The 17,246-nt window shown below is 40.6% G+C and overlaps 1 protein-coding gene across 1 annotated transcript in view; it reads left to right on the top strand.

Moving 5' to 3' along the window:
• suds3 (SDS3 homolog, SIN3A corepressor complex component) overlaps window positions 1–17,246 on the top strand; it is a 61,556-nt gene that overhangs the window by 36,183 nt on the left and 8,127 nt on the right. Inside the window, exons 4-10 of the mRNA XM_072247678.1 lie at window positions 2,740–2,811; window positions 3,806–3,825; window positions 5,931–6,087; window positions 7,248–7,343; window positions 10,429–10,490; window positions 11,484–11,509; window positions 11,634–11,759. Of these exons, the coding sequence (XP_072103779.1) occupies window positions 2,740–2,811; window positions 3,806–3,825; window positions 5,931–6,087; window positions 7,248–7,343; window positions 10,429–10,490; window positions 11,484–11,509; window positions 11,634–11,759 (559 nt within the window). The remainder of the gene's footprint in view (window positions 1–2,739; window positions 2,812–3,805; window positions 3,826–5,930; window positions 6,088–7,247; window positions 7,344–10,428; window positions 10,491–11,483; window positions 11,510–11,633; window positions 11,760–17,246) is intronic.

Below are 17,246 nucleotides of genomic sequence, written 5' to 3'. Positions count from 1 at the left end.
TAGAGTACCGGATATGCAAATAGGCACTAGATGTTAACTTCAGGGTCAAAGTTGGGTTTAATATCACCAGAATATTTCGTGATATTTGTTAACTAAATAGCAGCAGTACAATGCAATACATGATAAATATCAAAAAAAAGAATTATGGTAAGTGTACATATGTTTTTTTAATATACAAGCGTATTTTATATATATATATATGTATGTTAAATTAAAAATAGTAGTGCAAAAACAGAAATAATGAAAAGTCAGGTAATACCCGTTTAGAAATCAGATGGCAGAGAGGAAGAAGATATTCCTCAATTGCTGACTGTGTGCCTTCAGGCTTCTGTACCTCCTTGATGGTACAAATAGAAAAGGGTATGTCCTGGGTGACGGGGGTCCTTAATCATTGACACCATCTTTCTGAGGCACAATACCTTGAAGATGTCTTGGGTGCAATGGAGCATGTACCCATAATGGGGCTGGCTAATCTTACAACTTTCTGTAGTTTCTTTCGATCCTGTGCAATAGCCCCCCACCCCATCATTCCAGATGGTGATGCAGCCAGTCAGAATGTTCTTCAAGGTACATGTGTAGAAGTTTTTAAGTGTTCCAGGTGACAAACCAAATCTCCTCAAACTCCTAATGAAATACAGCTGCCGTCTTCCCTTCTCTGGTGTACAGGAGTGAGATATGCCAACTAGTGGAATGGTGCCGCAGCAACAACCTGGCACTCAATGTCAGTAAGATGAAAGAGCTGATTGTGGACTTCAGGAACGGTAAGACAAAGGAACACATACCAATCCTCATAGAGGGATCAGAAGTGGAGAGAGTGAGCAGCTTCAAGTTCCTGGGTGTCAGGATCTAACCTGGTCCCAACCCATTGATGTAGACAGCGGCTATACTTTATTAGGAGTTTGAAGCGATTTTGTATGTCAACAAATACACTTAAAAACTTCTATAGTTGTACAGTGGAGAGCATTCTGACAGGCTGCATCACTGTCTGGTATGGAGGGGCTACTGCACAGGACTGAAAGAAGCTACAGAAGGTTGTAAATCTAGTCAGCTCCATCTTGGACACTAGCCTACAAAGTACCCAGGACATCTTTAGGGAGTGGTGTCTCAGAAAGGCAGTGTCCATTATTAAGGACCTCCAGCACCCAGGGCATGTCCTTTTCTCACTGTTACCATCAGGTAGGAAATACAGAAACCTGAAGGCACACACTCAGCAATTCAGGAACAGTTTCTTCCCCTCTGCCATCCGATTCCTGAATGGACTTTGAAGCTTTGGACACTACCTCACTTTTTTGAATATACAGTATTTCTGTTTTTGCACATTTTAAAATAATCTATTCAGTATGCGTAATTGATTTACTTGTTTATGTATTATGTTTTATTTTATTTATTAATATTTTTTTCTCTCTCTCTGCTAGATTATGTATTGCATTGAACTGCTGCTGCTAAGTTAACAAATTTCTTGTCACATGCCGGTGATAATAAACCTGATTTTGATTTATAACTACATTGATGTGTTGCCTCAGTAACTTACAGTAAAAGAAGAATTTGGTGTTGTGCCAGTCCACTTTTCTAAACGCAGAAATGCCATCTCTATCACTGAGTACTTGTAGAGCTCCATTTCAGGGTTATAGTCATAGGATAGAAGGTTTCTCTATTGTGCATGGATTGAAAAGATTTCCAGAAAAGAAGTGGTACTTATTGATGTTTTGGGTGCAGTAGAAAAGAGTTAGGAAATTGATGGGTAGGGAATGGCAGTGGCCTAAAATTGTAGAAAGCTTTGTAGTGGAGAATTTGAGATGGGGTCTGGGAAGCAGAGACTAGCCTTGGGATGGAGTTAATAGTTGGGTGACCTCTCAGTTCTTGAAGCTTCTCACACAATAGCTGCTGTCACAAAATGACAAAGTCTTTAATCTGTAGTGGACACTGTTATTAAGGTCATAAACCGAAGAACTCCTGTAATCCAAAATGTACTCAAGCCTTTGAGAATGTCTCTGGAAACTCATTCTAGTGGTAGGTCATGTATCAATAAGCTACAGATGCTATTTACTCACCCTTCGACACTCACAAACATTGGTGGCATTTGAAAAAGGATTCTACCGGAACATTACTTCTTTCCTTTTCCCAATTTGGCTAAGGTTATATGGGGGTCTTGCTACAGAATCTGCCATGTGCTATAAAGGCTGCTAGTGTAGCATACTTCTGGATCTAGACATCTCACCTTAAGTGAATTGAGTTGCCTTTAATGAAGCAAACAATAAGTCAATTTAGATCAAGTCCCCAGTGGCAGCACGGTGAGACAAAATTCCAGCCGTGGCCGGAAAAATATTAAGCAGTACACTAGAAAAGTGGTTCCTTGTCTGTACTGTAAACTAAAACTTCAAAATAAGGACTCCTAATAGAAGTCGCCTATGACCCTATGAAAAAGGTTTCTTTATATATTTACATTTGAACAAGTTTAGTCCTATTTAGAAAAATAAAAGTGAAGATATGGCATTCCAAGAATATTGGATGGTTAATGTCAAAATGCAAGGAGGTAACTGTTCCATTTGGGGTTATGACAGATTGATAGATTAATTATTACCACATCCTAATTCTAATGCATTGTTACCCATCCTCTTATTCCTTGTTATTTTGGTTTTGGGGAATTGAATTAGGAAAAAGATAACTCTCTGCTATTTGCTGTGTTAAAATAATTGATGTAACAGTTTTTCTCCTGAAGCAATGCATCTTCTATTGTAGGCACTTTGCAGGAGTATCAGAAAAGGATGAAGAAGCTAGATCAACAATACAAGGAAAGAATACGAAATGCAGGTTCGTTTTACTTGGTATTTAAGATGAAAATTATTTGCTTTGTTCCCACAATTTTTTTTAAATCTCCCACAACCACAGATTATTGTTTTCATTAATATTTCACTGCTCCAAACATCAGCAAATTGGTCTTCAAGGAATTAGAAATCAACTTAATCTGGTCATAGCTATTCTTAAGTTTGGCCACTGGCAAAAACTGCTGATTGTCTTAATGGCTAAATTTATATTTTACATTGGTATCTGGAAGGAGATGTCATTTATTCAAAAGCTAGGGATGTTGTATGTACTCTATTTTACTAATTGATATTGCGAAGTAGATCATTAATTTACTATGGCATGGTATATTTGAATACTAAAGTTTGAGTAACAAATTGATGAAAATGCATTAACTGTGCATGTGAATACGGCCGAACATCTGTGAATCCCTGTAACAAATTGGACTTTTAGTAGCAGTAAAAAAAAGATGCCGGTTACAATGTGTTGAATTCATTGTGAAATCCATATCAAATATTTTGGTTAATACAGACAAAAGAAGGCAAAAAACAATAGTGTTATTTTCTAATTTTTCACAAATGCAATATTTGATTTTTATAGCCAGAAGTTGATTATGAGTAATAAACATCTACCTTGTCATTTGACAAGATAACTGGAATGATCTAATACTTTGTTCAGCAGCTTCAAATTGCTCAATGTTGACCTAGACAGTGTGTTAGTGTTTTCATAAATTTGACAATACAGAGCAGTCCATCTCACATAAGAAATATTGGGTTGGCCCTTAGTCTTGTATTGGTCCATGTCTAAAGTTGCTACAGCATTTGTGCATAAATAGTAGACAGGGGAATTCACATCACTGTTATTTTTGAATATTCTGCTGTATGATTCATTTCTAAGTGAAGCTAGGAAATGTTAAAACTTTACATTGTTGACTTTAGGCACAGCAGCTAACAACTTCAAGTGTATGTCATCGACATGATGATTTTGTTTTCTTTTTCCCCAGAGCTTTTTCTGCAACTGGAGGTAGGTGTTCTGCAACTTAAATTTTCCCCTCACAATTCAGTTAAAAGATAAATGATCTTAACAATTGATGCATTAATATTTTCTCTACTTGAGACTACTGTGATGTTGCGTGATAGTGGAAGGCAATTTTAATTTTGGGCAACTGTTTATATTTCTTTTTTGTTCTGTGTGGTTTAAGTCCCTGAAGAGGAAAAGAAATGTATTTCTGACAAACTTAATATCTGTTGAAAAATATTGTCATAAGTCTGAAAACAGGTTGTTCTAGTGGGAGTTGGCATAGTGTGACTTTAACAGCGAGTGTACAGAGCACAGATATAAAATTGAAAGTTTATGATCTTTAGTGGTTAAATGTTGTCCAAAATACACTGCAAATGAACCAACAAAGCATATATTGGGAGCCTCCCATGTCACCTGAAAGTTAGGTTTTCATTTTCCACGATCCCAATAATGGAACATAGAGCAGTACAGCACAGTATGGGCCCCTCAGCTCACAAGGTTGTGCTGACATATATCAGCCTACTTCATGAACAATGTAATCATTCTTTCCTATACAGTCCGTAACCCTCAATCTTTCTTCCATGTGCCTATCTAAGAGTCTTTTAAATGTTCCTAATGTTTCATCCTCTACCACCAGCCTGGCTGTGCGTTCCAGGCACCCATTACTCTCTTAAGTAGAAAACCCTGTCTCTGATATCTCTCCTAAGCTTCCTTCCACTCACTTTAAATGGATGTCCTTTGGTATTGGCCAATACTGCCCTAGGGAAAAAGATGCCGGCTGTCCACTCTAAGCCTCTCATGATCATATAAACCTTGATCAAGTCATCTCTCATCCTCTGTTTCTCCAGAGACAATAGCCTCAACTCACTTGGCTGTTCCTCATAATACATGTTCTCTAATCCAGGCAGCATCCTGGTAAATCTCCTCTGCACCCTCTCTAAAGTTTCCACATCCTTCCAAAAATGAGGCAACCAGAAATGAGCACAATACTCCACTTGTGGTCAGACCAGAGTTTTATAGACCTGCAATATTATCTCGTGGCTATTGATCTCAGATGAAGGTCAGCACGCTATATGTCTCCTTAATCACCCTATCAACTCTGCGGGATCTATTTACGTGGACCTCAAGATCCCTTTTCCTCCAAACTGCTAAGAATCCTGCCATTGACCTTGTAATCTGCCTTCAAGTTTGAATTTTCTATTCTTCAACCTTTTCTGGATTGAACTCCATTTGCTACTTCTCTATCCAACTCAGCACCATGTCTCCTTCCAGATGCAACCCATACCTGTACAACACTTCCAACTTTCATGGTATCTTCAAAGTTACAAACCCTCCACTCCACTTCCTTATCCAAGAGATTTATAACAATCACAAAAAGGACATGATTTCTTTTGGAAGAAGGGAGGTGACTAATCTGGTAGATCAATTTGTGAACAGTGGAGGACATCCTATTGAAGGGGTTACAGATCGAAGCAAGGAGGGGGGCAAATGTTAACAGTTTTACTCATCAATTGATGTTTTTAAGGTACTTTAACCCTGGAGCATGAGCTAGAGATAGTATCTCCCATATTTCTATCAAAAAATTCGCTAAATTACGGCATACCTTTTGAATGCTAGAATGTAAGCCAGCAGTTTTAGGTGATTATGCTGTTAAATACTCTATATTACTGAGCAGAAATACTGATCTTTTGTTTTCTTTATAAATCATGCCCTAGGAATTGATCTGAGCAATGCCAAAGACTAGAATTAGAGTGTTGAAAATGGCACAACTAGGCACTAAGTAATTATGCACATTTCTGGGCCTCTTAAGTCCCCTGTTGTTTGTCATTAATGATTTTCATCCAGAAATAAGTGGCACATTTAATAAGTTTGCAGACACTGAAATTGGTGGTATAGTGGACAGTGGATTGAACAGTCAAGTCAACAGTATTTCTATACACGCAAGTACATGTATGCATTGTGAGAAGGATGTGGGCCAAACACAGGCAAACAGCACTAGCTTGGTCAGTATGGATGCTTTGGGCTGAAGGGACTGTCTTCTGTGCTGTTTGGCTCTATGACTCCATTTTTCAAAAATAATGAGTCATCAAAAGTGTTTCTTATTGCAGACAGAACAAGTGGAAAGGAATTATATTAAAGAGAAGAAAGCAGCAGTGAAGGAATTTGAAGATAAAAAGATTGAGTTGAAAGAGAATCTCATTGCTGAGTTAGAAGAAAAGAAAAAGATGATTGAGAATGAGAGGCTAACAATGGAACTCACAGGAGGTGTGTAGAACTAAGATTTCATATTCCTTGGGTGCTCTAAGAAGAACTGACTTTGACAAAGTATAATAGCAAAGTAAAAGTTTATTTAAAATTTGAATGAAAAATTATTGACTCTGTTGTTCATTCGTCCCTCTCCACTGATCTCTCTCCTGCACTTACCCCTGCAAGCGTGACAAGTACCACATCTGCCACTTCACCTCCTTCCTCACCACCATTCAGAGTCCCAGACAGTCCTTCCAGGTGTGGTAACACTTCACCTGTGAGCCTGTTGGGGTCAACTCTTGTATCTGGTGCTCTGGATGCGGCCTTCTCTACATTGGTGAGACCTGATACATGTTGAGCACCTTTCTCCGTCTGTCACAAAAGGCAGAATCTCCAGGTCAATTCAATTTGACTTTCCATTCTCATTCTGACATGTCTATCCATTGGCCTACTCTACCCCAATGACGAAGCCAAACCCAGGTTGGAAGAGAAATACTTCATATTGTGTCTGGGTTGCCTCCAACCTGATGGCGGGAACATGGATTTCCCTAACTTCTGGTAATTCTCCCGCCCTCTTGCTTTCCATTCCCTATTCTGATTACCCCCTTACTGTCTCTCTCCTCACCTACCCATCAGCTCCTCTGGTTTCCTTCCTCCTCCCCATTTCTTCCATAATCCACTGTCCTCATCTATTAGATTCCTTTTTTGTTCAGCCCTTTACCTCTTCCACCCATCTCCTCTCAGTTTCTTATTTCATTCCCCCTCCCCCACCCACCCACTTGGTTTCACTTATCACCTGCCATGGTGCTCCTTCCCTTACCCCCAGCTTTTAATGCTGGCTTTTGCCCCCTTTCTTACCAGTTCTGATGAAGGGTCTTGCCTGAAACATAAACTATTTATTCTCCTCCATTGATGCTGCCTAACTTGCTGAGTTTCTCCAGCATTTTGTGTGCGTTGCTCTGGATTTCCAACGACTGCAGTACCTTTTGTGTATAAAATGTAACTGTGTTTAGAACATGGGGTGGGAGGGGAGAGAATGGTATGGGAATAAAATGTATTTTAATACATTTAAATTTTCAGTATTTACAGACTGAATAAATAGTGTTGCATATTTGTGCAGTAAATATAACTTTTGGGTTGTGGCCCTCGGTACTGTTAACAATATCTGTATATTGCAGATTCTATGGAGGTAAAGCCAATAATGACTAGGAAACTAAGGAGGAGACCTAATGACCCTGTTCCAATTCCAGACAAAAGACGAAAACCTGCACCTGATATCCTTTTATTAAAAAGAATATCTGCTTTCAGGATAATTCAGAAAATAATGGACAGTAGGGAATTAATGGTTTGATATATTTGCGTAATCAGTGTAACAGATACGAATTGAGTAGTTCTAACACTGATAGCTGTACCTTCACTGGTTGCGGGCAAACTTCTGGAATTTTTAAGGGAAGGATGGAAGGCAGAAAATGGACACCACGGTAGTGTAGTGGTTAGCACAATGTTGTTACAGCTTGAGCAGTTTTGGTGTTCAATTCCAGCACCTTCTGTAAGGATATTGTATGTTCTCCCCGCGAACCATGTGGGTTTCCTCCTGGTGCTCTGGTTTCCTCTCACAGTCCAAAGATATTCTGGTTAGTAGGATAATTCATCATTGAAAATGTCCGGTGATTAGGCTAGTGTTAAACAGGTGGGTTGCTGGGTGGTGCAGCAGGTTGGGCTGGAAGGGTCTATTCCACACCATATGTCTAAACAAATAAGATTGTGAGGGATTTCTCAGCCTGCGTGCAAGTGTTGAAGGCACACCCACCAGTGGTGTAGTGGCTACTTGGGGATGAATAAGCCATGTTCATTATCTCTAAGGATTAGTGAGCTGGAGAAGATTTCAATGATAAGAAAAGGATTTCATTCAATGAGTATTTTAAAATAATGTGGCTACTTAACCAGAGGCTCTAACAAGATAGAATCATCAGGGGCTGGGTGAATGGGACATTTTGCAAGTTAGGACATGGGCATTTATTTTTTGGATGAGTGTAAGTTTATGAAAGTTGAAGGTATGTAACAGATTGGGAGTGCTTTGGAATGTTGAAATCATATGTAACAAATGCATGGGTGATGTTTTCAACAGCAGATGGAATGATAGAAACGTGCCTTGGTGATGTTGCAACTTGAAACTTGCCTCTAGGTCAAATGTGACATTAAATTTTAGCTTTGAGCAATATGATTTGTTTTCGAACAGTTGCGTGGAAAAGAATTGAAGTTGTTAATGCAATTGTGTAAGTAACTAAATGCAATCTTAGTGACTATTTTGGAAGTAACCTTTTTCTATTTGACTGTCTGTAGTTGAAGGAACGCTTGTCCAGTGTTAGACAAAAGGCAGACCACTTAATTAGGCACAGTAAAGGGATTAAGAGAGATGGTGCTGCCAAAGGTTATCAGATATATTCCTCGCAGATTGTTATCACGGACAGCGTATAGAAATAAAACCATAAGATACCGGAGCAGAATTAGGCCATTTGGCCTGTCGAGTCTGCTCTACCATTTCATTATGGCTGATCCAGTTTTCCTCTCTGCCCCAGTCTCCTGCCTTCTCCCTGTATCCCTTCGTGCCCACCCTGACCAATCAAGAATCTATCAACCTCTGCCTTAAAATACATAAAGACTTGACCTCCTCAGCTGCCTGAGGCAAATAATTCCACAAGTTCACCACTCTGACAAAAGAAATTCCTCCTCATCTCCATCCTAAAAGGACGCCTTCTATTCTAATGCCATGTCCTCTGGTCTTAGACTCTCTCACCATAGGAAACATCCTCTCCACATCCGCTCTATTAAGGTCTTTCACCATTTGATGGGTTTCAATGAGGTCGCCCCGCATTCTTCTGAATTCCAGTGAATACAGGCCCAGAGTCACCAAATGCTGTTCATATGACAACCCATTCAATCCTGGAATTATTTTCGTGATCCTCCTTTGAACCTTATCCAGTTTTAGCATAATTCTGGCTGACTCCTCTCTCATGGCTCTGTAATTCTCTTTACTCCACTACAATACTGATATATCTGACTTAAGCTTCTTCTGAAATTTCAGAGTGAATTCAATCATATTATGATCACTTGCCCTTAAGGATTCTTTTACCTTATGGTCTCCAATCAATCCTAGTTCATTGCACACACCCAATCCAGAATATCTGAATCTCTAGTGGGCTCAACTATGAACTGCTCTAAAATGCCATCTCATATGCATTCTAGATATTCCCTCCCTTGCAATCCAGCTCCAACCTGATCTTCCCAATCTACCTGCATATTGGAAGTCCCCCATGACTATTGCCCTTTTGGCATGAGTTTTCAATCTCCCGTTGTAATTTGTAGGCCATATCCTTAGTACTGTTTGGTGGCTGTATACGACTCCCATTGGGGTCTTTTTACCCTCACAATTCCTTAGCTTTATCCACAATGATTCAACACCTTCCGACCTGATGTCTCCTCTTTCTAATTATTTGATTTCATTTTTTCAAATACAACACCTTCAGTCCTATATTCATCCTTTTCGAATTCGTTATATGGAAAACCTGAACAGGGGATTGGGGTGAGAGCTCCAGGGATGGCTGTGGGTACAGGAGAAGTCATTGATTTTGCCACCTATGATTGGATTGACAATAGGATCTAGCTTGATGACAGGGAAAAGATGCTGGAGGCAGATAATGTAGCCAACTGCAGACAGGTAAAATAGGACAGGGGGAAGTTACAGAAAAAACTACATTTAGGTTCTTTGATCAGAGCTACATTTTGTCAAAAATACCATTGAAGGGATTGAAACGACAATTTTGTTAAGTTGTCATACATTTGGGAGGCAATAACAAGACAATTTCGTTAAGATGGCATACATTTGGGAGGCAATGACATCTTTCAGTGGTATATTCAAAAGTGTAGGCAAAAGTGGTGGATTTTTAAATGTGACGAGTGTTGCAAATTGAGATGCTTGAGGCAGGCATAACAATAAGAGAATATGCCAAGGTTTGATTTGCCAATGAGACCCACACCATCACTGGAACAGGCATTGCAGTGTAAGTACTGTAAATTTCACACATGTTGAGGTTTCATTTGGGAGTCATCAGTTAATATTCTGGTTTCCCTTGAGGCCCAGTTGTTAATCCAGTTACCTACACTAATTTCATGTAGGAGCACCTTCTTCTCAAGTGGGTTGTTGTTTCTGATTGACCATAAAATGAGGCTTGGAAGTGATGGTTGATGTAAAAGAGAAAATAAACAAGCAAGATTATTTCTTGGAAGCTATCTTTTTACTATAGTGTGATATTTGAATCTTAGAAGGCATTTTGGTGTGTTCTGCTTAACAATAAGTACCGCAGTTAAATTACTTGTTAACAGATGAACAGATAATGGAAGATCTGCGAACTCTCAATAAGGTGACTTACTGTAAAAGTGAGATAATTAAGTGATTATACGTTAGAACATAGAACCCTGGGCAGACCATTTAGCCCATGATGTACTAATCTTGATACCATTTAGCCCATGATGTGCTAATCTTGATACCAATTTATGCTCAACCGCCTCCTTTTTATCATCTACGTTCCTCCAATCCCTTTATATTCAAGTGTTTATTTTAAAGCCTCTTAAATTCCCCCAATCTACCTGCTTCCACTACTAATCCACATGCTAAGAGTTTTTACAAACAGAACATGTTGCATATTCAAGCATTTTATGAATTGGAATGCTACCTGGTTGATGTTAGTACAACCAGAATAAAATTGGAGTCAGTAAAAATGGTACCTGTTGACAATGTCACTTAAAAAGTGGAAAATATTAACAATACTCTCTTAAATTTTATGATGAGAACCCTAGATTTTTGCATACAATGTGATCATATGCAAGGCGTTCTTTTGTCTTCCAGCAACTAAAAATTCTTGCGTAGAAGATTCAACGTCTGCTATCAGTTACTGCACATGTTTGCACACACCTTTCACAGGTGTCGATCATTGGTTTTTATCTACTGTGTATACTCTGACGCAAGACTTGGCCAAAGTAGAAGATCAGTTGCTTTAGAACCAGCTGAAATGGCAAGAATTTTATGCCATTGAAAGTTGTGGATTTTCCACAAGTCAAACAGTTTGCTGTTGGCAAATGAACTTGTGGAAGATCGAGTTATTTTAGTAGTATATTAGTCTGGCATGAGGGTTGGGCCAGATTTTGCCTGGAAGAAAGTTTTGATTAACAAGTTATTTGAAATATTTCAGCTATATAGCAGGATTCCTTTTATGTTCTGGTAACTGATGATTGCCATAATAGTCAATCACCTCTAAAACAATGGTACAAATTTATTCTGGGTTTATGCTAAGTGGTCAGGGGTCTGAATGAGTTTAACTATCGAAGGAAATAACCTATTTTATTTTATTTTGCAGCTTAAATCTCCGAAAAGACCAGGTATTTTATATATATATATATATTAAAAAAATCATATATTCATTTGTGAGGTTACACAATGCTTTACAAAATATTCTACAGAAGAAACAGTGAAACATGTTAGTTGTTGCACCAGTCTGTACCCTAACCGATTGTGTTTTTTTAATAGCATCTCCGTCTTCTCCTGAGCATCTTCCGAGCACTCCTGCTGAATCACCAGCACAAAGATATGAAGCACGAATAGAAGATGGAAAGTTATATTACGATAAGAGATGGTGAGTAAGGAATTTGCATTTTTTCTTTATTTCCCCTTGTTGCAGTGGTTATAATTCAACTTAATGAGCATGCCTGATTAACACGCACCACCTTGTTGTACATTTATTAGAGCAGTGTGACTACATTTTTAAAACCATGGAAGATAGTGTCATCATTCAGGTGAGGTTACCTGAATTTCTAAAATATTTTTAAAACATTTCAAGGTTCAAAGTAAATTTATTATCAAAGTGCATATACAGTACGTAACTACATACAACCATGAGATTCATTTTCTTGTTGGCATTCTCAATAACCATAATAGAATCAATGAAAAATTGCACCAATATGGCGAACAACCAGCGTGCAAAAGACAACAAACAGTGCAAATACAAAAAGAAATAAAAAGTAGTAATAATAATAAATAAGCAAGAAATATTGAGAACATGATTTGAAGGGTTGGTGAAGTTGTTATCCCCTCTGGTTTAAGAGCCTGATGATTGAGAGGTAATAACTGTTCCTGAACCTTGTAGTGTGTGTCTTGAGGCTCCTGTACTTTTCTGATGTCAGCAACTAGATGAGGGTATGGCCTGGATGGTGGGGGTCCTTGATGATGGATGCTGTTTTCCTGTGACAGTGCTGCATGTAGATGTGCTCAGTGGTAGAGAGGGCTTTACCTGCGATGTACTGAGCTGTACAGGCATCTTCCATTCAAGGGCATTGGTGTTTCTGTATGAAGCTGTGATGCATCTAGTCAGTGCACCCTCCACCATACACCTATAGAAGTTTGTTGAAGTTTTAGATGTCATGCTGAATTTTTACAAACATCTAAGGAAGTAGAGATGCTGCTGTGCTTTCTGCATAATTGCACTTAATGTGCTATGCCTAGTACAGGTCCTCTGAAATGATAATACTGAGGAATTTGATATTCCTGACCCTATCCACCTCTGATTCTCTGGTGAGGACTAGCTCATGGACCTCTGGTTTCCTCCTCCTGAATTCAATAATCAGCTCCTTGGTCTTACTGATGTGAGTAACAGGTTGTTAACATGCAGCACTCAGTCAGATTATCAATTTGCTGCCTACATTTGATTTGTCACCACCTTTGATTCGGCTTCTGACAATGGTGTCGCCAGCAGACTTGTATATGGCATTGGAGCTGTGCTTCACCACAGTCTTTAGTGTAAAGCGAGTTGAGCAGGGGGCAAAGCACATATCCTTGTGATGCACCTGTGCTGATGGAGATTGTGGAGGAGATATTGTTGCCAATCCAAACTGACTGGGGTCTGCAAGTGAGGAAATCAACGGTCCAGTTGCACATGGAAGTATTGGAGTTTATTGGTTAGCTTTGAGGGGACGATAGTACTGAATGCTGAGCTTTAGTCAATAAAGAGCATCCTGATGTATGCATCTTTGCTGTCCAAATGTTCCAAGGTTGAGTGAAGAAATGGCATCTGCTGTGGACGTGTTGTGCTGGTAGGCAAGTTGAAGTGGATCCAAGTCCTTAAATTGTGTGAATTTTTTGTTTCTTTTTAATCCATTTGCTACTTCCCAAATTTAAAATAAAAAGACCACTAGATGGTGATGTGAACACACTGTTTCCAGATAGAAACATAGAAAACCTACAGCACAATACAGGTCCTTCGGCCCACAATGCTGTACCGAACATGTACTTATTTTACAAATTTAGGGTAACCTATAGCCCTCTATTTTTCTAAGCTCCATGTACCTATCCAGGAGTCTCTTAAAAGACCGTATCGTATCTGCCTCCACCACCGTTGCCGGCAGCCCATTCCACGCACTCACCACTCTCTGCGTAAAAAAAAAAAAAAAATAAAAAATAAAAAAATAAAAAACAGCAACTTGCCCCTGACATTTCCTCTGTACCTACTTCCAAGCACCTTAAAACTGTGCCCTCTCGTGTTAGCCATTTCAGCCCTGGGAAGAAGCCTCTGAATATCCACACGATCAATGCGTTTCATCACTTTACACACCTCTATCAGGTCACCTCTCATCCTCTGCCACTCCAAGGAGAAAAGGCCCTGTTCATTCAACCTGTTCTCATAAGGCATGCTCCCCAATCCAGGCAACATCCTTGTAAATCTCCTCTGAACCCTTTCTGTAGTTTCCATATCCTTCCTGTAGTGAGGTGACCAGTAGTGTAGTGAGCACAGTACTCAAGTGGGGTCTGACTCTGATCAGGGTCCTAAAAAGCTGTAATATTACCTCTCGGCTCTTGAACTCAATCCCATGGTTGATGAAGGCCAATACACCGTATGCCTTCTTAACCATTGTCAACCTGTGCACCAGCTTTGCGTGTCCTATAGACTCAGACCCCAAGATCCCTCTGATCCTCCACACTGCCAAGAGTCTTACCATTAATAGTATATTCTGCCATCATATTTGACCTACCAAAATGAACCACCTCACACTTATTTGGGTTGAACTCCAACTGCCACTTCTCAGCCCAGTTTTGCATCCTATCAATGTCCCGGTTTAATCTCTGACAGCCCTCCACACTATCCACAACAACCTCCAACCTTTGTGTCATCAGCAAGTTTACTAACCCATCCCTCCTCTTCCTCAACCAGGTAATTTATGAAAATCACTAAGAGAAGGGATCGCAGAACAGATCCCTGAAGCACACCACTGGTCACCGACCTCAGTGCAGATTATGACCCGTCTACAACCACCCTTTGCCTTCTGTGAGCGAGCCAATTCTGGATCCACAAAGCAAGGTCCCCTTGGATCCCATGCCTCATTACTTTCTCAATAAGCCTTATCAAATACCTTGCTGAAATCCATATACACTGTATCTATTGTTTTACCATCATCAATGTGTTGAGTCAGATCCTCAAAAAATTCAATCAGGAACGACCCTGCCTTTGACAAAGCTATGCTGACTATTCCTAATCATATTATGCCTCTCCAAATGTTCATAAATCCTACCTCTCAGGATCTTTCCCATCAACTTACCAACCACTGAAGTAAGACTCACAGGTCTATAATTTCCTGGGCTATCTCTGCTCCCTTTCTTGAATAAGGGAACAAACTTGCAATCCTCCAATCCTCCGGAACCTCTCCTGTCCCCATTGATGAAGCAAAGATCATTGCCAGAGGCTTAGCAATCTCCTCCCTCGCCTCCCACAGTAGCTTGGGGTACATCTCATCGGGTCCCGAGGACTTATCCAACTTGATGCTTTCCAAAAGCACCAGCACATCCTCTTTCTTAATGTCTATATGCTCAAGCTTTTCAATCCGCTGTAAGTCATCCCTACAATCACCAGTACTGTGAATACTGAAGCAAAGTATTCATTAAGTATCTCTGCTTATGTCCTCCGATTCCATACATATTTTTCCCCTGTCATACTTGATTGGTTCTACTCTCTCACATCTTATCCTCTTGCTCTTCACATACTTGTAGAATGCCTTGGGGTTTTCCTTAATCCTGCTAGCCAAGATCTTCTCATGGCCCCTTCTGACTTTCCTAATTTCATCCTTCAGCTCCTTTCTGCCAGCCTTATAATCTTCTAGATGTCTATCATTATCTAGTTTTTTTGAACCTTTCGTAAGCTCTTTTCTTCCTGACTGGATTTTCAACCGCCTTTGTACACCATGGTTCCTGTACCCTACCATCCTTTCCTTGTCTCATTGGAACATACCTATGCAGAACGCCATGCAAATATCCCCTGAACATTTGCCACATTTCTGCTGTACATTTCCCTGAGAACATCTGTTCCCAATTTATGCTTCCAAGTTCCTGCCTGATAGCTTCATATTTCTTCTTACTCCAATTAAACACTTTCCTAACCTGTCTGTTCCTCTCCCTCTCCAATGCTATGGTAAAGGAGATAGAACTGTGATCACTATCTCCAAAAAGCTCTCCCATTGAGAGATCTGACACCTGATCAGGCTCATTTCCCAATACCAGATCAAGTACAGCCTCGCCTCTTGTAGGCTTATCTGCATATTGTGTCAGGAAACCTTTCTGAACACATCTAACAAACTCTACCTCATCTAAACCCCTTGCTCTCGGGAGAGGCCAATCAATATTTGGGAAATTTAAAATCTCCCACCACGACAACCCTGTTATTATTACAGCTTTCCAGAATCTGTCCCCTTATCTGCTCCTCAATGTCCCTGTTACTATTGGGTGGACTATAAAAAAAACACCCAGTAGAGTTATTGACCCCTTCCTCTTTCTAACTTCCACCCACAGAGACTCAGTAGACAATCCCTCCATGACTTCCTTCTTTTCTGCAGCCGTGACACTATCTCTGATCAGCAGTGCCACACCCCCACCTCTTTTGCCTCCCTCCCTGTCCTCTCTGAAACATCTGAAGCCTGGCACTCTAAGTAACCATGCCTGCCCCTGAGCTATCCAATTCTCCGTAATGGCCACAACATCATAGCTCCAAGTACTGATCCACGCTCTAAGCTCATCCGCTTTGTTCATGATGCTTCTTGCATTAAAATAGACATATCTCAAACCATCAGTCTGAACGCATCCTTTCTCTTATCTCCTGCCTATCCTCCCTCTCGCACTGTATCTAAGCTTTCTGTATTTGTGAGCCAACAGCCTTTTCCTCCGTCTCTTCAGTTTGGTTCCCACACCCCAGCAATTCTAGTTTAAACTCTCCCCAATAGTCTTAGCAAACCTCCCTAGGATATTGGCCCCCCTCAGATTCAAGTGCAACCTGTCCTTTTTGTCCAGGTCAAGCCTGCACCAAAAGAGGTCCCAATGATCCAGAAATCTGAATCCCTATCCCCTGCTCCAATCCCTCTGCCACGCATTCATCCTCTGCCTCACTCTATTCCTATACTCACTGTCGCGTGGCACAGGCAGTAATCATGGGATTACTATCTTTGAGGTCCTGCTTCTCAACTTCCTTCCTAACTCCCTGTCATCTGTTTTCAGGACCTCCTCCCTTTTTCTACATATGTCGTTGGCACCAATATGTACCACGATCTCTGGCTGTTCACCTTCCCACTTCAGGACATTGTGGATGAGATCAGAAACGTTGCAGACCCTGGCACCTAGGAGGCAAACTACCATCCGTGTTTTTTCCCTGCGTCCACAGAATTGCCTGTCTGACCCCCTAGTTATAGAGTCCCCTATTACTGCTGCCTCCTTCCTTTCCCTACCCTTCTGAGCCACAGGGCCAGACTCTGTGCCAGAGGCGTGGCCACTGTTGTTTCCCCCAGGTAGGCCGTGCCCCCCCAATGGTACTCAAAGAGGAGACTTAATGTTAGGGGGGGACAGTCACAGGGGTACTCTCTAGGATCTGACTCTTGCCTTTCCCTCTCCTGACTGTTACCCACTTATCTGTCTCTTGAGACCCCGGTGTGACTACTTGCCTATAACTCCTCTCTATCACCTCCTCACTTTCCCTGACTAGATGAAGGTCATCAAGCTGCAGCTCCAGTTCCCTAATATGGTCCCTAAGGAGCTGCAGCTCGACACACCTGGTGCAGGTGTAGCCATTCGAGAGGCTGGGAGTCTGGCTGAC

Source organism: Mobula birostris, chromosome 31 (assembly GCF_030028105.1).
Source record: "Mobula birostris isolate sMobBir1 chromosome 31, sMobBir1.hap1, whole genome shotgun sequence".
NCBI lineage: Eukaryota > Metazoa > Chordata > Chondrichthyes > Myliobatiformes > Myliobatidae > Mobula > Mobula birostris.
The sequence above is the reverse complement of the archived record's forward strand: the minus strand, read 5'-3'. Positions and strand labels throughout refer to the sequence as shown.